This window comes from Acanthisitta chloris, unplaced genomic scaffold (assembly GCF_000695815.1).
Source record: "Acanthisitta chloris isolate BGI_N310 unplaced genomic scaffold, ASM69581v1 scaffold17063, whole genome shotgun sequence".
Classification (NCBI taxonomy): Eukaryota; Metazoa; Chordata; class Aves; order Passeriformes; family Acanthisittidae; genus Acanthisitta; species Acanthisitta chloris.
The window spans coordinates 101720-122681 of NW_008666736.1; the positions used below are offsets into that span (position 1 = coordinate 101720).

The 20962-nt window shown below is 41.7% G+C and overlaps 1 protein-coding gene across 1 annotated transcript in view; it reads left to right on the forward strand.

Moving 5' to 3' along the window:
- Window positions 1-20502, forward strand: part of DCX (doublecortin) — a 70885-nt gene extending 50383 nt beyond the window's left edge. The window contains exons 4-7 of the mRNA XM_009072259.1: window positions 4784-4886; window positions 8816-8953; window positions 18057-18151; window positions 20446-20502. Of these exons, the coding sequence (XP_009070507.1) occupies window positions 4784-4886; window positions 8816-8953; window positions 18057-18151; window positions 20446-20502 (393 nt within the window). The remainder of the gene's footprint in view (window positions 1-4783; window positions 4887-8815; window positions 8954-18056; window positions 18152-20445) is intronic.
- Window positions 20503-20962: the final 460 nt, after the last annotated feature.

Genomic DNA, 20962 nt, shown 5'->3' on the forward strand with positions numbered 1-20962 from the left:
CTCAATCCAGTAGGGAAGGAACTGAAATGTGGCTGGAGCCTCTGTCACTGCTGTGACCTTGTTTGTACTGGTCCCTGTAGAGAGTGACAGCGAGGGCAGCCCATTAGCTGTGCAGGCAGAGGGAACACTGCATTCTGCAGGTGATCAAAGGGAACAAAAGGAGCTGGGCAATCCCAACACTTGTGTAAAGCACAGGAGATTCTGTGCTGGTGGGTGATTCAGACTAAGGCTTAAGTCTTCAGGCTTTTTATTTCTAATCCTTTTAAATCGTTTCATTTATTAATAAATTGCAATTTCTAAACAGTGCTGCTGCCTCCTGGAGGATGGTAGAAGCAGCCAGTTACTCAGAGCTGTGCTGGGGTAGATCCTACATTTGCTGCTCCTTTTCCAGGAGAACTCAGAATATTTGTAGCATCACAGGCATTTCAGCAGACTGCGAGCTCACATCCAGAGACATGTGTGAGGAGAGCTCCATTTTGTTAAAATCCTCAAAAATGCTTAGTTCTACAAGTGCTGTATTAAAATGAAGAAGGCTCAGCAGCTCTCACATGGCTGTAGCTTTTCCCTCTGCAATTAAAATTGCTGCAGCAGACATTAATGGACTGTCACTGAAGAAATCCCCTCTTGGAAATCTGAGCTATATTGTCCTCTCAGGGAAGGTTTTTCACTGCTTATAAGCAGAGAAGGATTTCATTTAACAAGGAAAGAAACCACACTTAATGAAAACCTAAGGAATTGCAAACAGTTTTTTACTCCCTAAAATCTCTGTTAATCTTTATCAACTTCTGTTTCTTCCATATTATATATCTTATAAAGTTTTTTTAATAATCAAACCTTGACACAAAGAAAAATGTTACCATCAAAATCTATTAGAAATAATGATTCTGTAAGAAATAAATTTGTGCCTCATCGACTGGAATGTGAAGATTTAATTTCCTTCATTGAAATTGCTTAAGCTACAGGAATCTGAGAGCAAATATTTCATGCCATATGATCCTTTCTAAGTCAATATTGTCCTTTCAATCCTGTGTTTGAAATTAAATATTATCCTCCTTTAAACAAAGGCATGCTTGGAAATCAATGTTCTTTATCTTGTCTACTGTAATTATATACACAAGTTTAGTTTTTGTTATAAACAAAAAATGCTTGTAGACTTAGAAACAGAAAAAGGCAAATCTTCCTATTTTTCTGGTTTCTGGTGCCATTGCTAAGGGTTCATGATAACAGTCACCAACAAAATCACCATTTCAGGTAGCCGCTGGCTACTATTGGGTTTTGTCTTGTGCTATGATAAATTTATAGCTAAGTGCAAAATGCAGCATTTAAAACCAATTATTCTCAGATTTTCAGATGGGCTGAATTTTTGTTGATGTGAATTTTCTTTCAGGGTTTTCATGGTGTTCAGGTTAATTATTTGATATAATTAGAATAGTGGTTAATAGAGTAAGCTAAACCCTGCTTGAGCAGGGAGGCTGGACCAGATGAGCTGCTGTGGTCCCCTCCAGCCTTACCCATTCTGTGATTCCGTGATATACTTTCAAAAAGTCCACACTACATGGGAGAAGACTTGTACTATTTTTATTTATTTATTTTTGACTGACAAAACACGAGAATGGAGATAAGAAGATGTATTAGGTTATTCAGGAGTCACTAAAAACCCTAAAACAATTAACGCAGGTAGAGATTTGGCCTTGCTTGTCAAGAACAACCCTTAAATATTCCATACTAGCTAATAAGGTCTCAAACCGGTTACCCTGGCAGAACAGCCTATGGTCCCACTGCCTAGCTCCATGTCCTTCAGGGATGGACATATCTAGGGCTTTCTCCTGGTGGTTTCCTTTCTGTGCACCACTCAGACAAGCTGGCTCTGGTGCTGTCAGGTCCTGCAATTAAGTCACATGTTTTCACAAAGAAAATTTACTCCAGCGAGTTTCTGTGGACAGCAATCCATATGGAACATGTTTCAGGGACATACAGCAATGATCAAAGTTTGAAGTTTAATAAACAAAAGGTAAATAGAAAATACCACACACATGGTGAACCTGAGCAACATAGCCATGACTGCATAACATGTGACACTGGTTATTTTCTGAATTCTACAATGTTTGGCACTATTTAAGGAGAGTGGGATTGGGTTTGGCTGTATTTGCTACTATGTTGTGGTGAGTTCTTAATAGTGCAAGTTACAGCAGGAAACAAAAAAGGAACAAATAAGGCAAATACAGAAGTTATTGTTTCTTGAATATTAGGAGCTCAACAAGTAGCTTATCTAATTCTTTACCAGCCTCCAGCGCTTATCCAGCCAGTTGTTCATAAAACTATAACATATACATAATAACTTGCTGTCTGAAGGGACAAGAATGCAGCAAAGTGAACTGCAAATGTATCTGCTTGACATGCAGTCAGGTTTCTGTCCTTGGGTGTGCTGGGAATTTTCCATTGTGTTTGGACCCTCAATCTGAAGGTTTTCTTGATTACCTGGACTTTCTTTTTGCTTGTGGGGGTTGTGGGAGTCAAGGACAAAATATACACTTTGACGTATGACCTGGAGACAACAAAAGCACCTGTGGATTATTTCTGATCTTATGTAAAAGGCTGGAAAATTATTGTGATCTAGCTTTAGATCACACACGCACTACGTTTAACTGCACAGTGGAGCTAAGCAACTCATGAGTCTTTTCCATGGCATAAGTGTAGTGCGTAGCATTCAGATAGGAACTTGTGTGTTGAGCCAAACCCAATTATTTGCAAATGAATCAGTGCCACGAAGCCTCAGGGGGAGGACTGTAATACCAAGTGCTGGTTTGAAATGTCATCTTTTCTGGGGGAGAATTTGCTATAGATAACGTTAACTATTTTCAGTCTAATTTTAGGGAAACAGAAATAGGAATTCACTGAAGTTAGCAAAGAAAATTCTAACTTTGATCAAAGCCATGGCAGCTTTCAGCTTGCTCCATTTTGAAAGTCATGCCCATGTGAAAGTCAAGCTTTTCACTGACGTTTGGCATTGTAACCAGTGCTGGCACACATAGGCAATGCTTTAATTATACATTATATTAAGCAGTGTGAAATACTGAGCCTTATTAAGATAGCCAAAAGCCTTCTTTATAGTTGATTTATTAGAGCTTGAAATTAACTTTTCACAGTCCAGCTCAAAGAGATCAGTAGATATGGAAATTCAGCTCTGCCTCCAGTGAGTTTCCCCATGGTTATTTCCAGTGCTCTCTCCAGTCCCTTGCAATGCATCTGCCCTCTGTAGAGACCCCAGTGCCCAGACATGGCCAAACACTGGGCATCAGCCTCAGCTCTCAGCCTCATACCTCCAGTACAAATGTCAGTGCTAATCTTGCAGTTGCTTGGAATGGTCTCCTGAAAAAATGTAAGTTAAAAAACCACCTTGGGCTCCTCTGGGTGCTCAGATGTGTGGCTGGTGGGCTGCACCTCTGGGCCATAGATGTTGCACTTTGGTGTGTATGCAGATGAGCATTTTTGCTCCTCCTGGCAGAATATTTGGTCAGTATATGGCTGGGATGTCGGGATATTGTTAGATATTGTTAAAACAAGTCCATCTGCTATAGAGCAGTAGGGAGAATTACAGATCTCTGCCAAATGAATATACGGAGTAGCTCCCAGCCTGATGGCATTTTAAACTTTTCTCCTTCTGGAATGCATCCAGCAATCTGCCTGCATTTTCAAATTTCCAAACTCTCAGATATCAGGTCTCTGATTAAATCAGTGGATCTGGAGCTCCCACATCTTGTGCTTTGCTTCTATTTGATGCTTCAAGGCAAGGCACAGTCTGGAGCTCCATGTACTGCAAGATAAAATTTCCTCCTATTTAGGATAGCAAAAAAGAGGAGCAAAGCACTCAGAGCTGCTAGCTGGCATGACTGTCTTCGCTTTATCTAAAACAGCTTTCTACATTCTGCTCCTGTGGTGTCCCCAGAGAGAGGTTGAAGTTTCAGGTGACTGAAGCTATTGCTTTTCCTTTTCCCCCAAAGCTGTTCCTAGGGCAGAACTCCCACACTCACAGCTGCCACACACCTCCCCTCCCTGGCTTCTTGTGCTTCTCCCATCTGGTAACTGCCTTCCCCACCACTCAGCCTTTGGTGGGATGGGCAGTTCTGCAGTGAGGGTGCTTTATCATGCTATGTCTGGGGGGCAAAAGCAGGAAGAAGCTGAGACAACATCTGCAGTAAATCTGCAAATGTAAATGGTGCTTGGGTGGGAAAGTTGTCCACTGATATTTGGGGCTCTCCTTCAATGGTGCAGATGAGCCATTTGGTTTTAAAATTTATCATCAGGATTGCTCAGGAAGAGTCACATCTCTGTACCTGTGCTGTGCCCAGCAGCTCTTTGCCTTCTTAATGTTTTTTTTTAGTTTTTAGGCTCTGTAGGTTCTAATATACTCCCCAGCATGGGTAGTGGTGTCACTGCCATGGAGGGGCACCTCTGCTTCTTATTTTAGAAGTAGCTGTGTCATTCATTAGGGTGATTAATGTATTCTGTCAGCTCCTGAATGGATGGGAAATGCCATACCTCACAGAATTTGTGAAGTAGTTGTTTGGGGTTTTTTCTTTTTTTTTTTTTTTAATTACACTGTCACACTTGACTTGCCCAGAGAACTTCCGTGATGTGCACCAGCCTTATGGGGAGCAGGATGGAATTAGCATGGGATGGGGGGAACAGCAGAGAGGCAGCGCCCTTCTGTTTAAATTAAAGCTAAGCTGCATCAGACTGTTGCCAATTAAAAATAAAATGAATGACTTTGCTCTCTCTGTAGGTGACCTGTCTCCACGATTTCTTTGGGGATGATGATGTGTTTATCGCCTGTGGTCCAGAAAAATTCCGCTATGCACAGGATGACTTTTCTCTGGATGAAAGCGGTAACACCAAACCCACACTGTGGTTTTATTTGATTTCCATTCAGTTGCTTGTAACAGATAATAATGCTGCATGCTTTTGTTCTGATTTTTAAGATCCAGTACCTGGAATTCAACATTCTTTTGTGATACTTATCCAGTCAGCAGATATTATAATCAGGCAAATACTGACTGAGGTAGCCCAAGTCAGCATAAATCAACTCCTACATCATTTGACACTTACTTCAAATATATCCTTTTAATTTTCTTCAGTTACAGTCATATAGATATATTTTCTTGAGAACTAAACATCCTTATGTACATATGTGAATATTAAAAAATGGGAACAAGCAACAGTTAAAACTAGTAATCACAGTCTCACTTTCTTCTGCTGATTCAAAAGGCAGAGCAATAATTCCCTTTGGAGGGGGACACAACTGGGACAGCACCATTATTTGTCCCTGTTACAATTGCAAGCACAGGTCTGTCATGATGTGAGTCTCTATGATCAATGAAGCCATGAAGTCTTTGATTTCACAGAATATCAGAGATTGCCACCCACCCTTATGCAACTGTATCCACCAACAGCACACACTGTCTGCTGGTGCCAGTGAGTGCAGCAAGAGGAAAATAATGTCATTTTCACCACTTAAACTGAAAATGTGGTCTCAAAGCATTTAGGTGCAATTCTCAAAGCTCTGGGTATTCTGCATAAGCCCCATGCTACCCTATATGCTACAATCTGGCTTGGCATTGAGGACCAAAGAGGGTTTTTGCTGTATGCCAGGAAGTCAAGCAGCCTCTAATATTCAAACATCGTGTTTTGATGACTCCTTTGCAAGCCTGATTTTATTTCATGCTGGTGCTTCTGACCTGTGTACTCCAGATGAACCCATGTGATGGTCTTGGGCAATTCAAAGAATGTTTCCAAGGTTCAGCTGATACTTTGCAGACAGAGAATAAAGCCTGTGTCAGGCTGGGGAAGCAATCTGTAACCTGAACTTCTTTTTTTTTTTTTTTTTACACTCAGCAGTTGAGTCAGCTCCATGAGGAGTTCCACACTGTAAAACAGTTTGGATGCAATCCTAGCAGGACAACTTGATGGGAAGCCCAGCCCTCTGCCTACACTCCTGGTTACTACTCAATTTTCCAGCTTGACTTTCTCTAGCAAAATAAGCTAAGCCTGTTGTTGGGAAGGCACCAAGTAACTGCAGCTCCCAGTGGTATTTTCAGGGGAGAAGGAGTGCCCTGCATCTCACAAGAAGCAGATGAGGAGCTGTTAGCCAGCAGTATTTTCCTGCTATACACTCATCATCCGTCCTTGCTATAAATCAGATGCTGCAAGGAGAACTGTAAATCCTGAAGTTTTGCAGACAAATGTCACTTACTAAAATCTTCTCTGTCACGGGGAACATTTTCTTGCTTGTTTGGATGACACGCACCAGGATTGCTGGTTATTATGTTCACTCTGGCAGGACATCAGGAAACAAAATGCAAAATAGCATAAGAGAGGATTATGTCATCTTTTTCCTCCTGACTGCCCACCACAGTTTCCACCCTCTAATCCCTGTTGCTGAGCACCTTCCAGATGACATTGCTCTGTCCCATTTGTATCCACTGGTTTCAGCATCAGCCCATGGAAATGTCACACCCCAGTGATGTTTAGAGACCTGTTTACACCAACTTCAGCACAGTCAGGTTTCCACCTTCAGAGCCTTGTGTCAAGATGTGCAAATGCTCAGTGGTTGCCTTGGTGTACTGACACTTGCCAAAGACTGAGCTGCAGGAATTCCTCAGTCAGCCTTTTTGTGCTGGAAAAGGCAAAGCTGGGTTTTCAAGGAATTACTCCCCTGGGAAAAAAAATCAATTTGAAAGCTCTTGAAAAATTCAACATGAAGTATTTTTACTTTTTAGGTTTATTTTTCTTAGTGAGTAATTCAGATGACTAAACACAGCTGCCTGACACCCTTTGAGACCCCCTTGGTTTCTGGGATACCCATGTAATATATGATTGACAGATATCATTCAGGGCACCAGGAGACCCACTGTGCTCCAGGGAGGCTGTACTCTGGTGTATCTCACAGAGCATTTGGTGCCTATGTCTGGACCAACAAGTCGAGCTCTAAGATTGAAATGTTGCACTGTTTTATGTTAATATGCAAGAGCCTTGAAAAATATGACTTCTGCAGTGGCTGAAGAGGATTTTTCCTCACGTTTTGGCTTGGTTGGTTAACACCAGGAGCAGTTATTTGCACACTCCCCAGTGGCTATTTCACAGTGTCTCAGAAAATACTATATTCTAGAGTATTGAGGAGGGATTGTCTACCTTCTCCCCTCCCCATCATTACTGCTCTTCATGTATTAAAAATTGGGGCTATATTAGTGCTGGACCTCTACAAGGCTTACTGTGACATCATCTGTGAGAAGTCAAGTACCTTTGAAAAAGAACCCACACAACTTTTTCTATCCTTGATTTACAATTTGCAAAATCATTTAGTAAGAGAGGAAATAAGCTCATTGTAGGTTTAAATATTGCCATGCAGTATCCCTGGAGCACAGGGTATCTTCTCCTCATATTCTTGTATGGCATGACCTAACACCAAACTGTTTTGCAAACCATCCGTAAGGAGAAGGGACAGACTCTTGACTGTCTGAGAATGAGGAAAGCCTGGGGAAAAATTTAGGGCAATTATATTTTCAAAGATATACTGATACATAATTAAATAACACATACATTTAGGTCAGACAAGTTGTTTTCGGTTGACCAAGTATTTATCTGCTATGTACTGCCTTAGTTGATTCCCATTGGAGAATCCAGTCAAGGGGGTCCTCAGTGCAGGCCATGCATGTGGAGCTGAGCTGAACTTTTCCATAGAAAAACTGTGTGTGGAACATGTAATTCACATCTGTAAAAAAGACATGTTTTTCACATCTTGGTAAGGACAAGCTGTTGTTGGAGATGAGGTGAGACCAGTTAACATTTGACAAAAAGGAAATCCCCTTTTTATTGCCTTCTTCTTAACTAGGTTAAGTTAATAACTTGAGGGGTGAAATGTTCTTTTTCTGTTAGCTCCCAATGTAAATACACCCTGGTTTTGAAGATCTGGCATGCCTGAAATCCTGGGACACACAGAGGTTTGTTAGCATTTCAGTTCCTTTCTGCAGGACCCTGTAGATCATGTTTACATTTTTCACTCTTCCTGGCCTAATTTCTTTTTAAAGAAAACACAGTTGGGGTTCTCATCTGCTCATGTCTTCAAGTATATAAATCTGCTGGACTTGTTTATACAAACCTTTCTGAAAGGGATGAGTGGCCAGGACTGAGGATGTGCTTTGTAAAACCATTTTGTCTTCTTTGCTTTCTGCATCTGAAAAGTTGCAGCTTGTTGAGACAGAAGGGGCTGATTCAGGCTGGGTGAAAGCCTCCTGAGGCAGATGTCCCATCTGTTCCTTGGAGACTTTACATCATGCTGTGAGCTGTTTGCTGGCTTTCTGCATCTGCATGAATTGCACTCACCATTCCTACTACTAGGTCTTCATCTGTGAAGCATTACAGCAAATTAACTGGTTTTGGCCTGATTCGTCTCTTAGCCAGTGTTGACCATTTTCATCATACTCATTAGATGGTGAGAACCAAGGCAAGGGGAAGAGCAGAAAATGTTTGGCAAGACACAGGTTTGGAGCTGGGCACTGCATAAACCAGTCTGATCTTGACCCACACTGTCTCAGCACCTCCTCTGGAGGACCAGAAATGTTCTTTTTGCCCTCTCCCTAAAAAGTCTCCTTTCTGCTCTGGAGAAAATGTGACGATATCAGCTTTTCCCTTGCCTTGAATATTTTCTACAGCTCTTTGGCGACAAAGCACTAAGCTGCCCATGGGTGTTTCATGCCTGGTGTCTGTAGGCAGCGGGAGCAGGCAGGGACATAACCACAGTCACTGTCTGTTTCCCCAGAGTGTCGGGTGATGAAGGGGAGCCCTGCGGCTGCCACAGGCAGTAAGTCCTCTCCCACCCCTCAGAAGAGCTCCGCGAAGAGCCCAGCCCCCATGCGCCGCAGCAAGTCTCCAGCCGATTCAGGTAACCATCAAGATGGTGAGTGATTGTTTTCTGGTGTCTGAATATTAACTGTGCTCAAGGAAAAGACACACACTGTATGTGTTTGCATCGGAAACTGGTATTTTTTGAATGCAAGAAGCTGGTGTTAGTGCACAGGGGCATTTAATAAATATTGGAAAGGAATTCTCTGGTTGGTTAAGTGCAGTTGTGGCCTGAGGTTGTGCCACCCACCGTCTCACAGCCTCCTTACCTAACAACATTTTGAAAGAAGTTTCCATTTCACAGGCAGGAAATCAAGGCCCACAGAGCTCCCAGATACTCCCTACAGATACAGTCTGATTTCGAATAACCTCCTGTGCAAAGCAATTGGTAATTATGGTACAGGTCAGAAGTGGCCCCTTCTAATTATTATTTAAAGAAGACCATCAGCCTTGCAATTGGAGAACTGGTGATGGGTTTATTGATGTGAAACTGAGACATTCATTCAGTATTAGAAGAGAAGGAAAATGGGAATTCTGATTTGCTGCAGCAGCTTACACCTTTTGAAATGCCTCCCTTCTCCTTCAGTAACACCTGGATTGGCAGTGTGGCACTCCTGGAGAGCTGCAGAGCCTGTCAATTCAAGGTTGGGATGCATATCATAGTTCCGGTAATTGATAGTTATTAGAGTCATGGAGAGTTTCTGGAGTCATGATGGATCTCTAGTGTGTCATCTGCTTGCCTGTTCTGTTCCAAATGAGAACTAGACATGGCCTTTCACTAAAATGGCCAAATCACCAAATAAGTACATCAGGATTCCAGGAGAGCTTCACAGCTTAAATTCAAGTGACCCACAGCATTAACACAGGTGATTTAAAACAGAAATTACTTTTCACTTTCATGCCAACACTCTGCATATTGCATGTGAACAGCACACAGCAGTGGACCTTAAGTAGACATTGGATTACTGGATATAAAATTCTCCTGATGGTATTCTGAAGGATTTTCCCCAGGAAGCAGTTAATTTGTCTATGGTCTCTTGGTGTTCTTCAGCTATTTAAAGACACTGTGTGAAGTTGGTTGGCACATGGTTATAAATTACAGTAATTTAAAGAAGTTATTTCTGTAATTTAAAAGAAGTTATTTCTCTGTACGACAATTTTGCATTCATGAAGTTTTTCTTCCAGGCTGCAGTGTTGGCTGTTTTAAACTCAGGCTTGCTATAATCTTAAAAAGCTTTTACAATCCCAAATGTAGGGTAAAGTTGTGTAGGTACATTGAAGACACAGTGGAAATCATGTTGTTGGTTTAAAAAAACCCCCAAACTAGCATCCAGTGATCTGGGAGTCAGCTCATGCATGATATATGAAACAGCATTTAAACCTCCATAAACATCAGGTGCTAATTACCACCAGAACTAGACTTTATTGCAAGAACATATAGTCTAATGTGAAATGGCAGCTATTGTGTTTCTGATTTTAACTGATTGAGTGACTTACAGGAACAGAATGGTGAGTCATCAGATGAGGTTTAATGAACACAGCAGAGCTTTTCAGAGGGAAATTAAAATAACCAGAAATGCTGAACAATAGCCAGTTCCTGGAGTTAAGACCAGTAATGAAAGACAAATCAGGTTTCTTTAATCCATCTAGACAAGGGTCTTTTGGACTTTCCTGTAATTTCAATACAGGAAAACATGGCAGCAGAGAAAAAAAGAGACTGAACTCTCAGCACTGGAAGATGGACAACTGTTGTTTTCTCAGGACAGAGAGAAAAAAAGAATACCATCTTGTATTCTTGTCCTGAATTTGCACATCATTTAAGAATCAGTATGTACATTTACGTGGATTTTGAAGTTATCACATTTAAAAAGGCAAGGAATGCTGAATGAAGCCTGATTAATAAAAAATGTTCTGACCTTTTGTTTTCTCCCACAGTATTCTCACCCAATTAATTTTTGAAATTATTTTAAAGTACTTTTGTTTTTATTTCAAATAGAACCTGTTGACAGTGGTCACATGCATTGCCCACAGAGGCAGATGAGACTTAAATCAGGTTGATAAGAACTGTGATATATTTGTTGACTGTCTTGGTACAGCAGTCCTGGTAACAGGCCACATAAGTGAGAGATCAGCTCCCATTCCAAAATAACAAGGATTAACTTGGAGCAGCAGAGGACATACAAACAAAATGTGCGGTTGAAAACCATCAGAACAAAAGGCAGTGCACAGAAGTACCACAGCACAGAGAGTGCCAGCTCTCAGCTGCAGCCATCCAAGTTCACGGGTTGAATTGCTACCTTCTGCCACAGGGAATTTGCCTCCTGCCTAGATGTGTCATGGCCTCACTGTGAAAAGCTCAATTCCCTCTAGGCAGCCAGAGCCCTTCAGCTCCGAGGATATTAAAAAAGTGAGGTAGCTAATCCACAGGAACACGTCAAACACTGTTTTCTTGACACAGTACTCTTCTCTTTATTTACCATACAGTCATTTAAATGAATGAATGAATGGCAGTTAAATGAACGAATGAAAATTAAATGAATGAATGAAGAAAGGAGTGTCCTGCTCTAAGCAGATGGTAACAGACAACAGTCCTTATATTCCCAAGGGTAACCCTTTCTTCCTTCCCTCATTAACCCCCAACTCACATAGACATATTACATATATATATATATATATGTATATATGTATACACACCTTCTCAGCAATGTCAATCTATTTCTGGTTTGACCCAGCTATTCTTCCAGACTCTGTCCTGATCGATCCATCATGGGGCTGTTTCCATCTCTTGGTTCAGTTTCATGGGAAGATTTTGCCAGCAATTCCCACTGGGCTTCCCTTCCGATAGTTTAGTTTCCCATCTCTTTGGTGCTGGAGCTGTGACACAGTCTTTCATCTGTATCCTCCACCTAATTCCCCCATCATGTTGCTTCCAATGAGGTGCAGTTAGCAAAACACAGCAGGATTTTACTTCTCCCTCTACAAGAATGTCCAAGTGCCTTTGTCGGTCTCCCAAAAGTCAGCTAGTAGAGCTGAACTAGTTTCTCTGGGTGTAAGGAGAGAAGTCTCTGTGCTGCTGCTATGGTCCATGAGATTTAAATGGAGTAGGGTCAGCATGAAATTTGGCAAAATTTCTTTAACAGACTGCTCCAATAAGAAGTCAAACCAAGCAAAAGACAGAGCTAAATCTCAGGGGAGAAATACAGGGGAGAAAATAATGATGTTCTTTGTTATAAAAATATGAATTTTTCTTACAGTAACTCATCTCAAACAAGGGTTCAGTTGTATAAATACATGTGCTGAGATAGGAGAGTTTATGTTTTTAAAACCAGTCCTTGGGAGGACAGAGTCACAGGTACCTGAACTGAAATTTGAAAATGTCTTTGCTTAGCTTTGCCTTGATTTGGCTTGGGGAGAATATGAACAGGACTCAGAGGCACTGCTGCAGGACCTTAGTTTCTCAGTCCTCTAATGGAAGAGTTTGGTTAGAGGGACAAAAGCATATTCACAAAGCAGCAGCAATCAGCAAAACAGATACAGGACCTTAGTCTGTCCTGACTGAGGAGCTGCCTCCCTAGGGTCATTACATATGAAGGTGTTAAAAAGGCAGCAGATGTCTTTTGGATTGCACACGAGAGAGAGCAGCTTGTACGTACGGACGTTCTGCTCACTAACAGTCCACAGTGCACATCCAGGGAGAGACCACCCTCACAAAATGTGGTGAGAAGCACTGCAGAGCTGAGTGCTTGAAAGCTTGGAGGTGCCAAAGCAAAGGATGCCTGTGCAATCTGAATTCTTCCATTCCTGAATAATCATTGCAATGGAGCCTTTCTTTTCACCCCCACCCTGGGCTCCTCTGTCACCGAGAGCAGGGTGGCTTGTGCTCACTAAATGAGCTGCTATTTCTACATTTGCTTAATGATGTCCTTGTTCTGGTTGTTCCCTCACTTTATTTTCTTGGTGACACTTCAAACCCTGACCTGGAGACAAAACTATCCCCGCATTTCATGGTTCTTCCTCTCACTCACGTGGTATATGAGCATGTGCTCCTCAAACTAGGAACTCATATGCAGAACCCTGGGAACCCAAATCAAGCAAAGAGTATTAACACTATTATACAAATTCATTAAAAAGATATCTGCAACCATTTTTGAGCACTCACTGTGATCTTTGGGCCCTGTTTTTTCCAATTCTGTACATTAATAGAAAGGTGAGTTCAAAAGATGGATCTCACTAACCTCATTTACATTGGTGCTCATCATCACTGGAAATTCAGATCCAGAGTCCCAGTTATCCAAGCAAACCTGAGCAACACTCAGGGAACAACTGCATATGAGAAGTTTTGCTTAAAGAGGGCTGAAGATGGTCTCTTCACAAGGGCATGGAGTGACAGGACAAAGGGGAATGGCCTTAAGCTGAAAGAGGGTAGGTTTAGATACTAGGAATAAATTCTTCCCTGCAAGGGTGCTGAGGCACTGTCACAGGTTGCCCAGAGAAGCTGTGGCTGCCCCATTCCTGGGAGTGTTCAAGACCAGGTTGGATAGGGCAACCTGGTCTAGTGGAAGGTGTCCCTGCCCATGGCAGGACTGTGGAAGAAGATGATCCTTAGGGTCCTTTCCAACTCAAACCATTCTGGGATCCCATTATTCTAAAATATCTGTGGGAGAAGCATACAGAATATTCAGCTTACCTGTATCTCTCATAGCCATCTCAAACACATCATGGTTATTCTCCTCTCATGTGCTGGACGAGCCTGATTTGCCTCCTGAGTACAAACTGCCTTGTACACTGGAGGAGGTAAGGATCCTATGATAAAAGGTAGTGCACATGTTGATGCAATTAAAGGATGTCTCATATGCACAAAGGGGCTTTAATGTAAATTGAGGTTCCAAAGCAAATACAATGACATAAATAAGACATTATACACAAACATTAAAGTGGTGGCAAAAAGCCAAGTGAATTCAAATGAAAGATGGCTATAAGGAATTGTTCCCAAAAGCTGAGCATAGGTGAGATCCTGAACTACCCTAAGTCATAGCAGGTTTTAGTGGAGCAGCAGTTTTACACACCACCTGGGATCTGCTCTTTGCCTCTTGTTGTTTTCTTGCATTTGAGTTCCAAAGAAATGTGCGTAAGTTTGCTTATGAGCACTGTTCTTCATTAACAGACATAGAGAAAATTAAACTGGGCTTCTTAATTGTTGCTCCTGCTGCAAAATTCTGCTGTATTTGTAATGATATCCATCCGTCTCCTTCAATTTCTGATGTGGATGTCACATCTGTTTTCTCGTTTATGCTCATAAAATATTAACATCCCTTCTGTAGCACTTAAAAGTCTCACTGTATTAGGGAATTTCTGTCCTTCCCTGCAGCAATTATATCCATTTGCTGCTGCACACTGACTGTTTGCTGTTCTTCCAGTCTTCCTGTTTGTGGAAGGGAAATTTGGGGTCTCTGTAGAGTTGTTAGGTGGCATTCTTCAGCTTAGGAAGCTTCAGTGTCAATTGGAAATATAGAAAGAGGCATTTTAGAAATAGGAAATGAATTCTAGCTAATACAGATTATATTAGTACTACTGTACCCAACATTTTCTCTAATAGGAAACCCAAAGTCACTCAGTGAAATAAGACATAAAAGAGATCCAGGTTCTTTTTTTTTTTCTGAATTGCCTTCATTATATGGCATATAGTTAGAGAACTCTACCTTTTTTCCACCAGCCTTGAGGGCAGCTCACTTTGTAGACCTGGAGTACAGTAAAGAGTGACATGGCATGGTGCAGGGACCAGTGTGCAACAATTTCTAGGGTTTTGTAACTAGTTTTTTTCTCCTAGCAATCAAGAATGGTCTGAGTGGAATAAGGAGGTGAAGGGTCACTCGGATCCCCAATTACCTATAAATCATTATTTCTAGCACCTTTTAAGAAATATGTATTTCCTCAGCGAGGAAACTGACTGTGATGAACAGTCTCCTCTTCCCAATGGAGGAGGAAATGCATAGAAATGATGGATATGAAGACAGAGGACCCACATCACAATGAATCTGTCAAGACTGAGCTGCTGTAATGTGTCGGCAGCTCCTCCTTTGTCCTGTGGCATAGAGCACATGTGTCTTTACACTTACTTGAATTCACATGCATAACCTCTACATTTGGGCCAGTCATAGTATGAAACTGATCTTCCCCCCTCTCTCTCACAAGAAGGTAACAAAGAAGAATGAGGCTGTCATAAGCATTAAAGCAAGTGTTATGCTGGGTTTGCTCTTAAAAAATGCAATACTGGCACATCTTACTGTATGATACTTTATACACTTCTTCACTTGCCCAGACATTCAAACTTGCTTAAGTAACTGATTTGCAGGTTCAGCTGTTACAATTGAAAGCATAAATCCCATTTGCTGAAACCATCCAAACCCCTGTGCAGTTAGAGTGATGGTAGAGAGATGTATTAAGCACTTACAGAGCAGGACAAGAAGCCTGGAGCATTACATGCTCATCTTTCTCTCTGTGTGTGAAACATCACAGAATCACAGAATAATCAGAGTTGGAAGGGACCCTTGAGGTCCATCTAGTCCAACTCCTGGCCCTGCACAGGACATCCCTGATAATCACACAATGTGCCTGAGAGCATTGTCCAAATGCCTCTTGAACTCTGCCAGGCTTGGTGCTGTGACAACTTCCCTGGGGAGCCTGTCTCTTGCCCAACCACCCTCTGAATGAAGAGCCATTTTCTAATATCAATCCTAAATCTCCCCTGACACAGCTTCAAGCCATTCCCTTGGGTTCTGTCACTGGCTGCCAGAGAGAAGAGGTCAGTGCCTGCCCCTCCACTTCCCCTTGTGAGAAGTTGTATACAGCAGTACAGGTCTGCCCTCTCTTGTGAAAGAGAGCACCAAAAGCTTTACCGAAATCTAAAAAGATTACACCAACTGGCTCCCTTGATCAGCTAGGTGGGTTACCTTGTCATAACAGGAAATACGGTTTGACAAGCAGGACTTTCCCCTCATGACCTCTGCTGGCTGTGTCCAATGACTGACTTTCAATATCTCCCAGGATAATATTTTCCATGATCTTACCAGGTACAGAAGTGAGGCTAACAGCCCTGTAATTACCAGGGTCATCCTTCCTGCCCTTTTTGAAAATCAGGACAACACTAACCAGCTTCCAGTTGAGCAGGACCTCTCCAGATTCCCAAGACCATTGAAAAATCATCGAGAGAGGCCTCGCAATGATATCAGCCAGCTCCTTAAGTGTTCTAGGATGAATCCCATCAGGCCTTATAGATTTGTATGGATCCAGCTAGAGCGGAAGATCCCTCACAGTATCAGAGTCAACTGGGAGCATAACGTTCTCACAGTTATTGCCCTCCAGCTCAGAGTGCTGGGACCCCCTTGGCCTGCCATCAGTGTTGAAGACAGAGACAAAGAAGGCATTAAACATCTCTGCCTTGTCTATGTCCTTGTTTATGCCGTGACCCTCCTCATCCTGTAATGGGCCGATGCCATTTCTACACTGCCCTTTGCTATTAACGTACTTAAATAAATACTTTTTATTGTCCCCCACAGTACTGGCAGCTTCAGCTCCAACTGAGCTTTGGCTACACAAATTTTCTCCCTGCAGTAGTGAGCTGCATCTCTGTATTCCTCCCACATCACCTGTCTCTGTTTCCACTGAGTATACACCATCCTTTTATGTCTCATCTCCAAAAGAAGATTCCTAGTCAGCCAAGCTGGCTGCCTGCCTAGTCTGCTGGACTTCCAACATTTAGGAATTGCAACACAATTAAAAGTGCTGTCTTTAAGGGTAGGAATTTGGATAGTTATCTGGAGGGCTGGCAACACCATTGCCATTTAAGGAAATGACTGTCTGAACATTTGGGATTTAGTTTTGTGGCTTGTGCTGAATATGTTAACATCTGGAGTAGGTTTTGGAAATGTCACTTTCTGTAGACTTGACTGGGATATGTAGTTTAATGCTCATAAGGCCTCCAGCTTCCTACTGCTTGGATTGCAAAAAGAAAAGGCCAGAAAGGATAATATCCCTGGACACAGCCAGCATGAGTCTGAATTTCATTCTCTCAAGCAATGCTACTTGTGCTGATGGAGCTTTGTGCTTACAACCCCTGGTAACAAGGGGGTCTGTATCCCTGGGGTTGTTAAATGACCTGTGAATGACCAAGTTCACTATGTGCAAGTATGTCCTTAGGAAATAGGTATTGTGACACCTGGTGATTATCAAACACATTAGCTTGCTTCAATGAACATCAGTGGTAGGAAAATATCAGCTTATTCCATTTTGTCTCATTTTTTTTCTGCATAATATGCTATTTACTTTGATTCCTTTTTAGTCCAATAAATGCATAGTAGCTTACCCTGACATAGGCCCAGGCCCTTCACTTTAACAAAACCCCAGGTCTGTGAAAATCTCAATGAACAATCCTTGCAAAAGCCATTGATTTAAATGAATAATGTTATAAAAACTGAGAATAACTATATTTTCTTTAAAGAAACCTCAACAAATAAATCAACCCAAAAGGCCAAATTTTGCTCTTTGGAAGAAGATAGTCACTTGATGTGACTCTCCTGTTCCTGTTCTCTCTCGGATGGACGATGTTCACCTCTCTGGTACAAGCAGAGCCAACTCTGGCCTCTCCCCAGGCTGGTGACATGCCACCCTGTGCTTACACCAGGGCTTCAGAAGTCCTCTTCAGCCATTTAATCCCACTCACAGCTAACTACATCCAGGGCACTCCAGGCTGCTGTTTGTCCAATTTGCAATGTGTATATTTGACATCTAACATTTCTTGTGTAGGATTCAGGATATCTTCAGCCTCTGGTTTCTACCCATGACCTTAAATTGTTTGAGAACATAGAAATTGTCTCTTTCTGGTGATGTGTATCTTAGATCAATTTGGTGAATATTTGTGTAAAATATTGTTCCTTCAATTTATTTTGTATTTCACTGTATTTTGCAGTCTATTACCCTGAACAGCTGACAGTCTTAAGTTGGGTTAGTAGCCACCATGTTCACTTGTTTTTTTCTCCTGCCTACCATGAATAAACAATAGTGTTTCTGTGTTAAATGTTTGGACACCTTCCATCTCCCCAAAGGAGAAAGATTTTCCCCTTGCTTGTCTGATTTCTAGCTTCTGTCTTGTTTTCTGTCAGCAAATGGGACCTCAAGCAGTCAGCTGTCTACACCCAAATCAAAGCAATCCCCGATCTCCACACCTACCAGCCCAGGGAGCCTCCGTAAGCACAAGGTATTACGTTTCTTATACCTTACTACATCTGTTTCTGCCTTAGTCTACTCAGATTTTTATGACAAATTTAAGTCATAGCCATATTCTCTGGAAGCATAACTCCTTATGTTGAAACAGTGGAGTTTAGCCCTTTACCTAAAAGGGTTGTCTTTGGGCTCTAGCAAGATGATGAGCAACAGATCATTGGCCTGTTTCCTCCTCCACTGGAGTTATTAATGTGTGCTGGAGATCATCCCTATGGATCAAAAGATATAACTTAACCCTGATCTACTACTTGAAAGAGTTCACAACTTATTGGTGGATATAGTTTTCATATAAATCCTCCTACCTTGAAAAGCCTGAAGTGTTGGCAAATGTGGTCCACTAAACAGCAGAAGCAATGCAAATGTTACTGAAGGTCTAAGACATCACTTTCATGATGCTCCTCAAGAATGTATTTATTTAAATTATTTAAGGCCATGCTCTGTTTTACAGGAACCAAGTGATTTTTTTACAGCTGGTGTGGTAATTGTGTTCTGGAACAGTAGCTGGTTTTCCTGGTCACCAACACCATGTCTAACAGGTAGCACAGCATCCTAGTAGAGATCAGTAAACCTGTGCTGGCTCATAGATAATTCATGCATTGATTTATTTAAAAGGTACAGCAGCTGTCACAGCTTTTTCAGTTCCTGTTATTCAGTGCCATTCTGTGCTGAGTTCAGGCTTTCATTTCCATGGGCCTTTGCATTTCTGGAATAGCCACAGTGCTGCTTCCAACAGTCTTCATTTGATACAGGAATCGGAACTTGGACATAAATATAGGTGTGAGAGGAAGTCAAGGGATTTCTCTTTAGTAATCAGAATGTGCCTTTCAGTTCAAATGTGACTTTGAAAGCATTGACTTAAAATTCTGGAAGAGTAATTAAAAAATTCTGATAGTGCTGAGGTTTTGCTGTCAGCAGCCACATGGAATCCACTGTGGGCTGGATTGCATGGGCTAAACTCAGTTCATTTAACAAGGGCATAGCTGAGTCCAGATGAAAACTGTTTTCCTCAGGACTTCACTCTTATCTCAGCTGCTCAGTCTAGGTATGAGAAAATGCACCAATTTTAACACAATGTGTCCAGATTTATTATTAATTTATAACTGAGAACAGAATCTGGCCCGTGGTCTGAATTCAACAATTGCTGGTGTGTATTCAGCAGAAGTAATGCTGTAAACTGCATCCTTTGCTTCAGCATCAGAGACCCAAAATACTTTCCGAACACTATCACATTTAGAACTTTGGAGATGAGGATTTTCTTCCCCCTAAAGACAAATAAAACTCACCTTTTTAATGCTTTATGTATGCTTTCAGCTGGATGGTTTATGACCTTTCCAGTGAAGCCCCAAGAATATTTGTAATAGATGGCGACTGCTGAGGGCAAAGCCAACCTAGCTATGATCTTCTCCACTAAGTTAAGCCAATCAGCAAACACAAGTGCAGCAGTTTAGGTTACCAGAATATTCATGCATCATTGTCTTTCTCCCAGGAGCAATTTCCTGCTTATGATGAAATCCGTTTTCTTTTTTCCCCTTAAAGCTCAAATGGAAAATGCTTAGGTTGAGTTCACCACAAATTCTGCCTCTTCTTATATCAAGATTTCTGTGAATTTCCTTCCTGAGTATTTGGACTTTACTTCATTTTCCTCACAGTTATTACCTGTGCATGGTCAGAAGACTTTTAGCCTTTGAGCTGGTTTGCGTACCTAGTTCCATACAGAACTTTAAGATGGTTCGCCCAGAAAGGAACCCCTGAAAAGCTTCACATTCAGCATTTAATCCGAATAATAAACTTGGGATTATTTTCTTAATCCTTCTAATTGATCAGAAATGACTTAAAATAAAGAGTAAATCATGAAATGTGATTTTCCTAGAGATTTGTCCTGAGGGTAGCTGTCAAATCAAGGTAAGACTCTTTATTGTGGACTTTGGTTCAAAGTGACCTGTTTTAGGCAAGGTCTTGCTCTTTCATGCATGTGCTAGGATGGAGACATTGATCCAGAATAAATAAAAAAATACTTCTCAAACTTATCCCTGAACAGTCATCTTTCTTCTGGCACCAAGATGCTCTTGCTCCACTGTGTGAGTATCATGCCTTGATTTCAGCTTGAACTACCTGGACAACTGGTCAGTCTGTCCAGTACCCAGTGCATGAGTCTTCTGCCCTGTCCCCATGAACTGCACAGAACTGGGTCATTCAGTTGCTTCCTTATACATGGCCAAAGGTGGAAACTGATTGTGAAAGTTAACATTTTCTTCTTTCTCCCTACAGGACTTGTATCTGCCTCTGTCTTTGGATGACTCTGATTCCCTTGGAGATTCCATGTAGAGCAACACGGAGCTCCATGTCCATATTGCAAGCTATGTTTGAGATACAGTAGAGTACTTCTGCCAGAATAAGCAGATAGGTGACTGGTGCTTTCAAATCAAAGGACACACAGTTATATGTCATTTTTTTTCTGTGATTTATCCTCTGTGCCACAAATCAACACCTACCAGTCTATAGAGATAGAGGGATACCATTCTTCTAAGTTACAGGGATGCAAAATGGACAGTGTGAGAAATTTGGGGCCAATATGCCAACGATGCTGTGTATTTCCCATTTTCTTCTATGATTTCTTGTTCTGCTGCAACTATGTAATTTTCCTAGTGATAGCAAAGTAGCTCCCCTGGAAGTGTGCAAATGGATCCCTTGCTGACCAGTTTGCAAGCTCAAGTGGAGCAAATGATATTCCCCACCTGTCCAAGCTGCCAGTGTTTGCCAGCTCACTTGTTCCTCATATACAGCC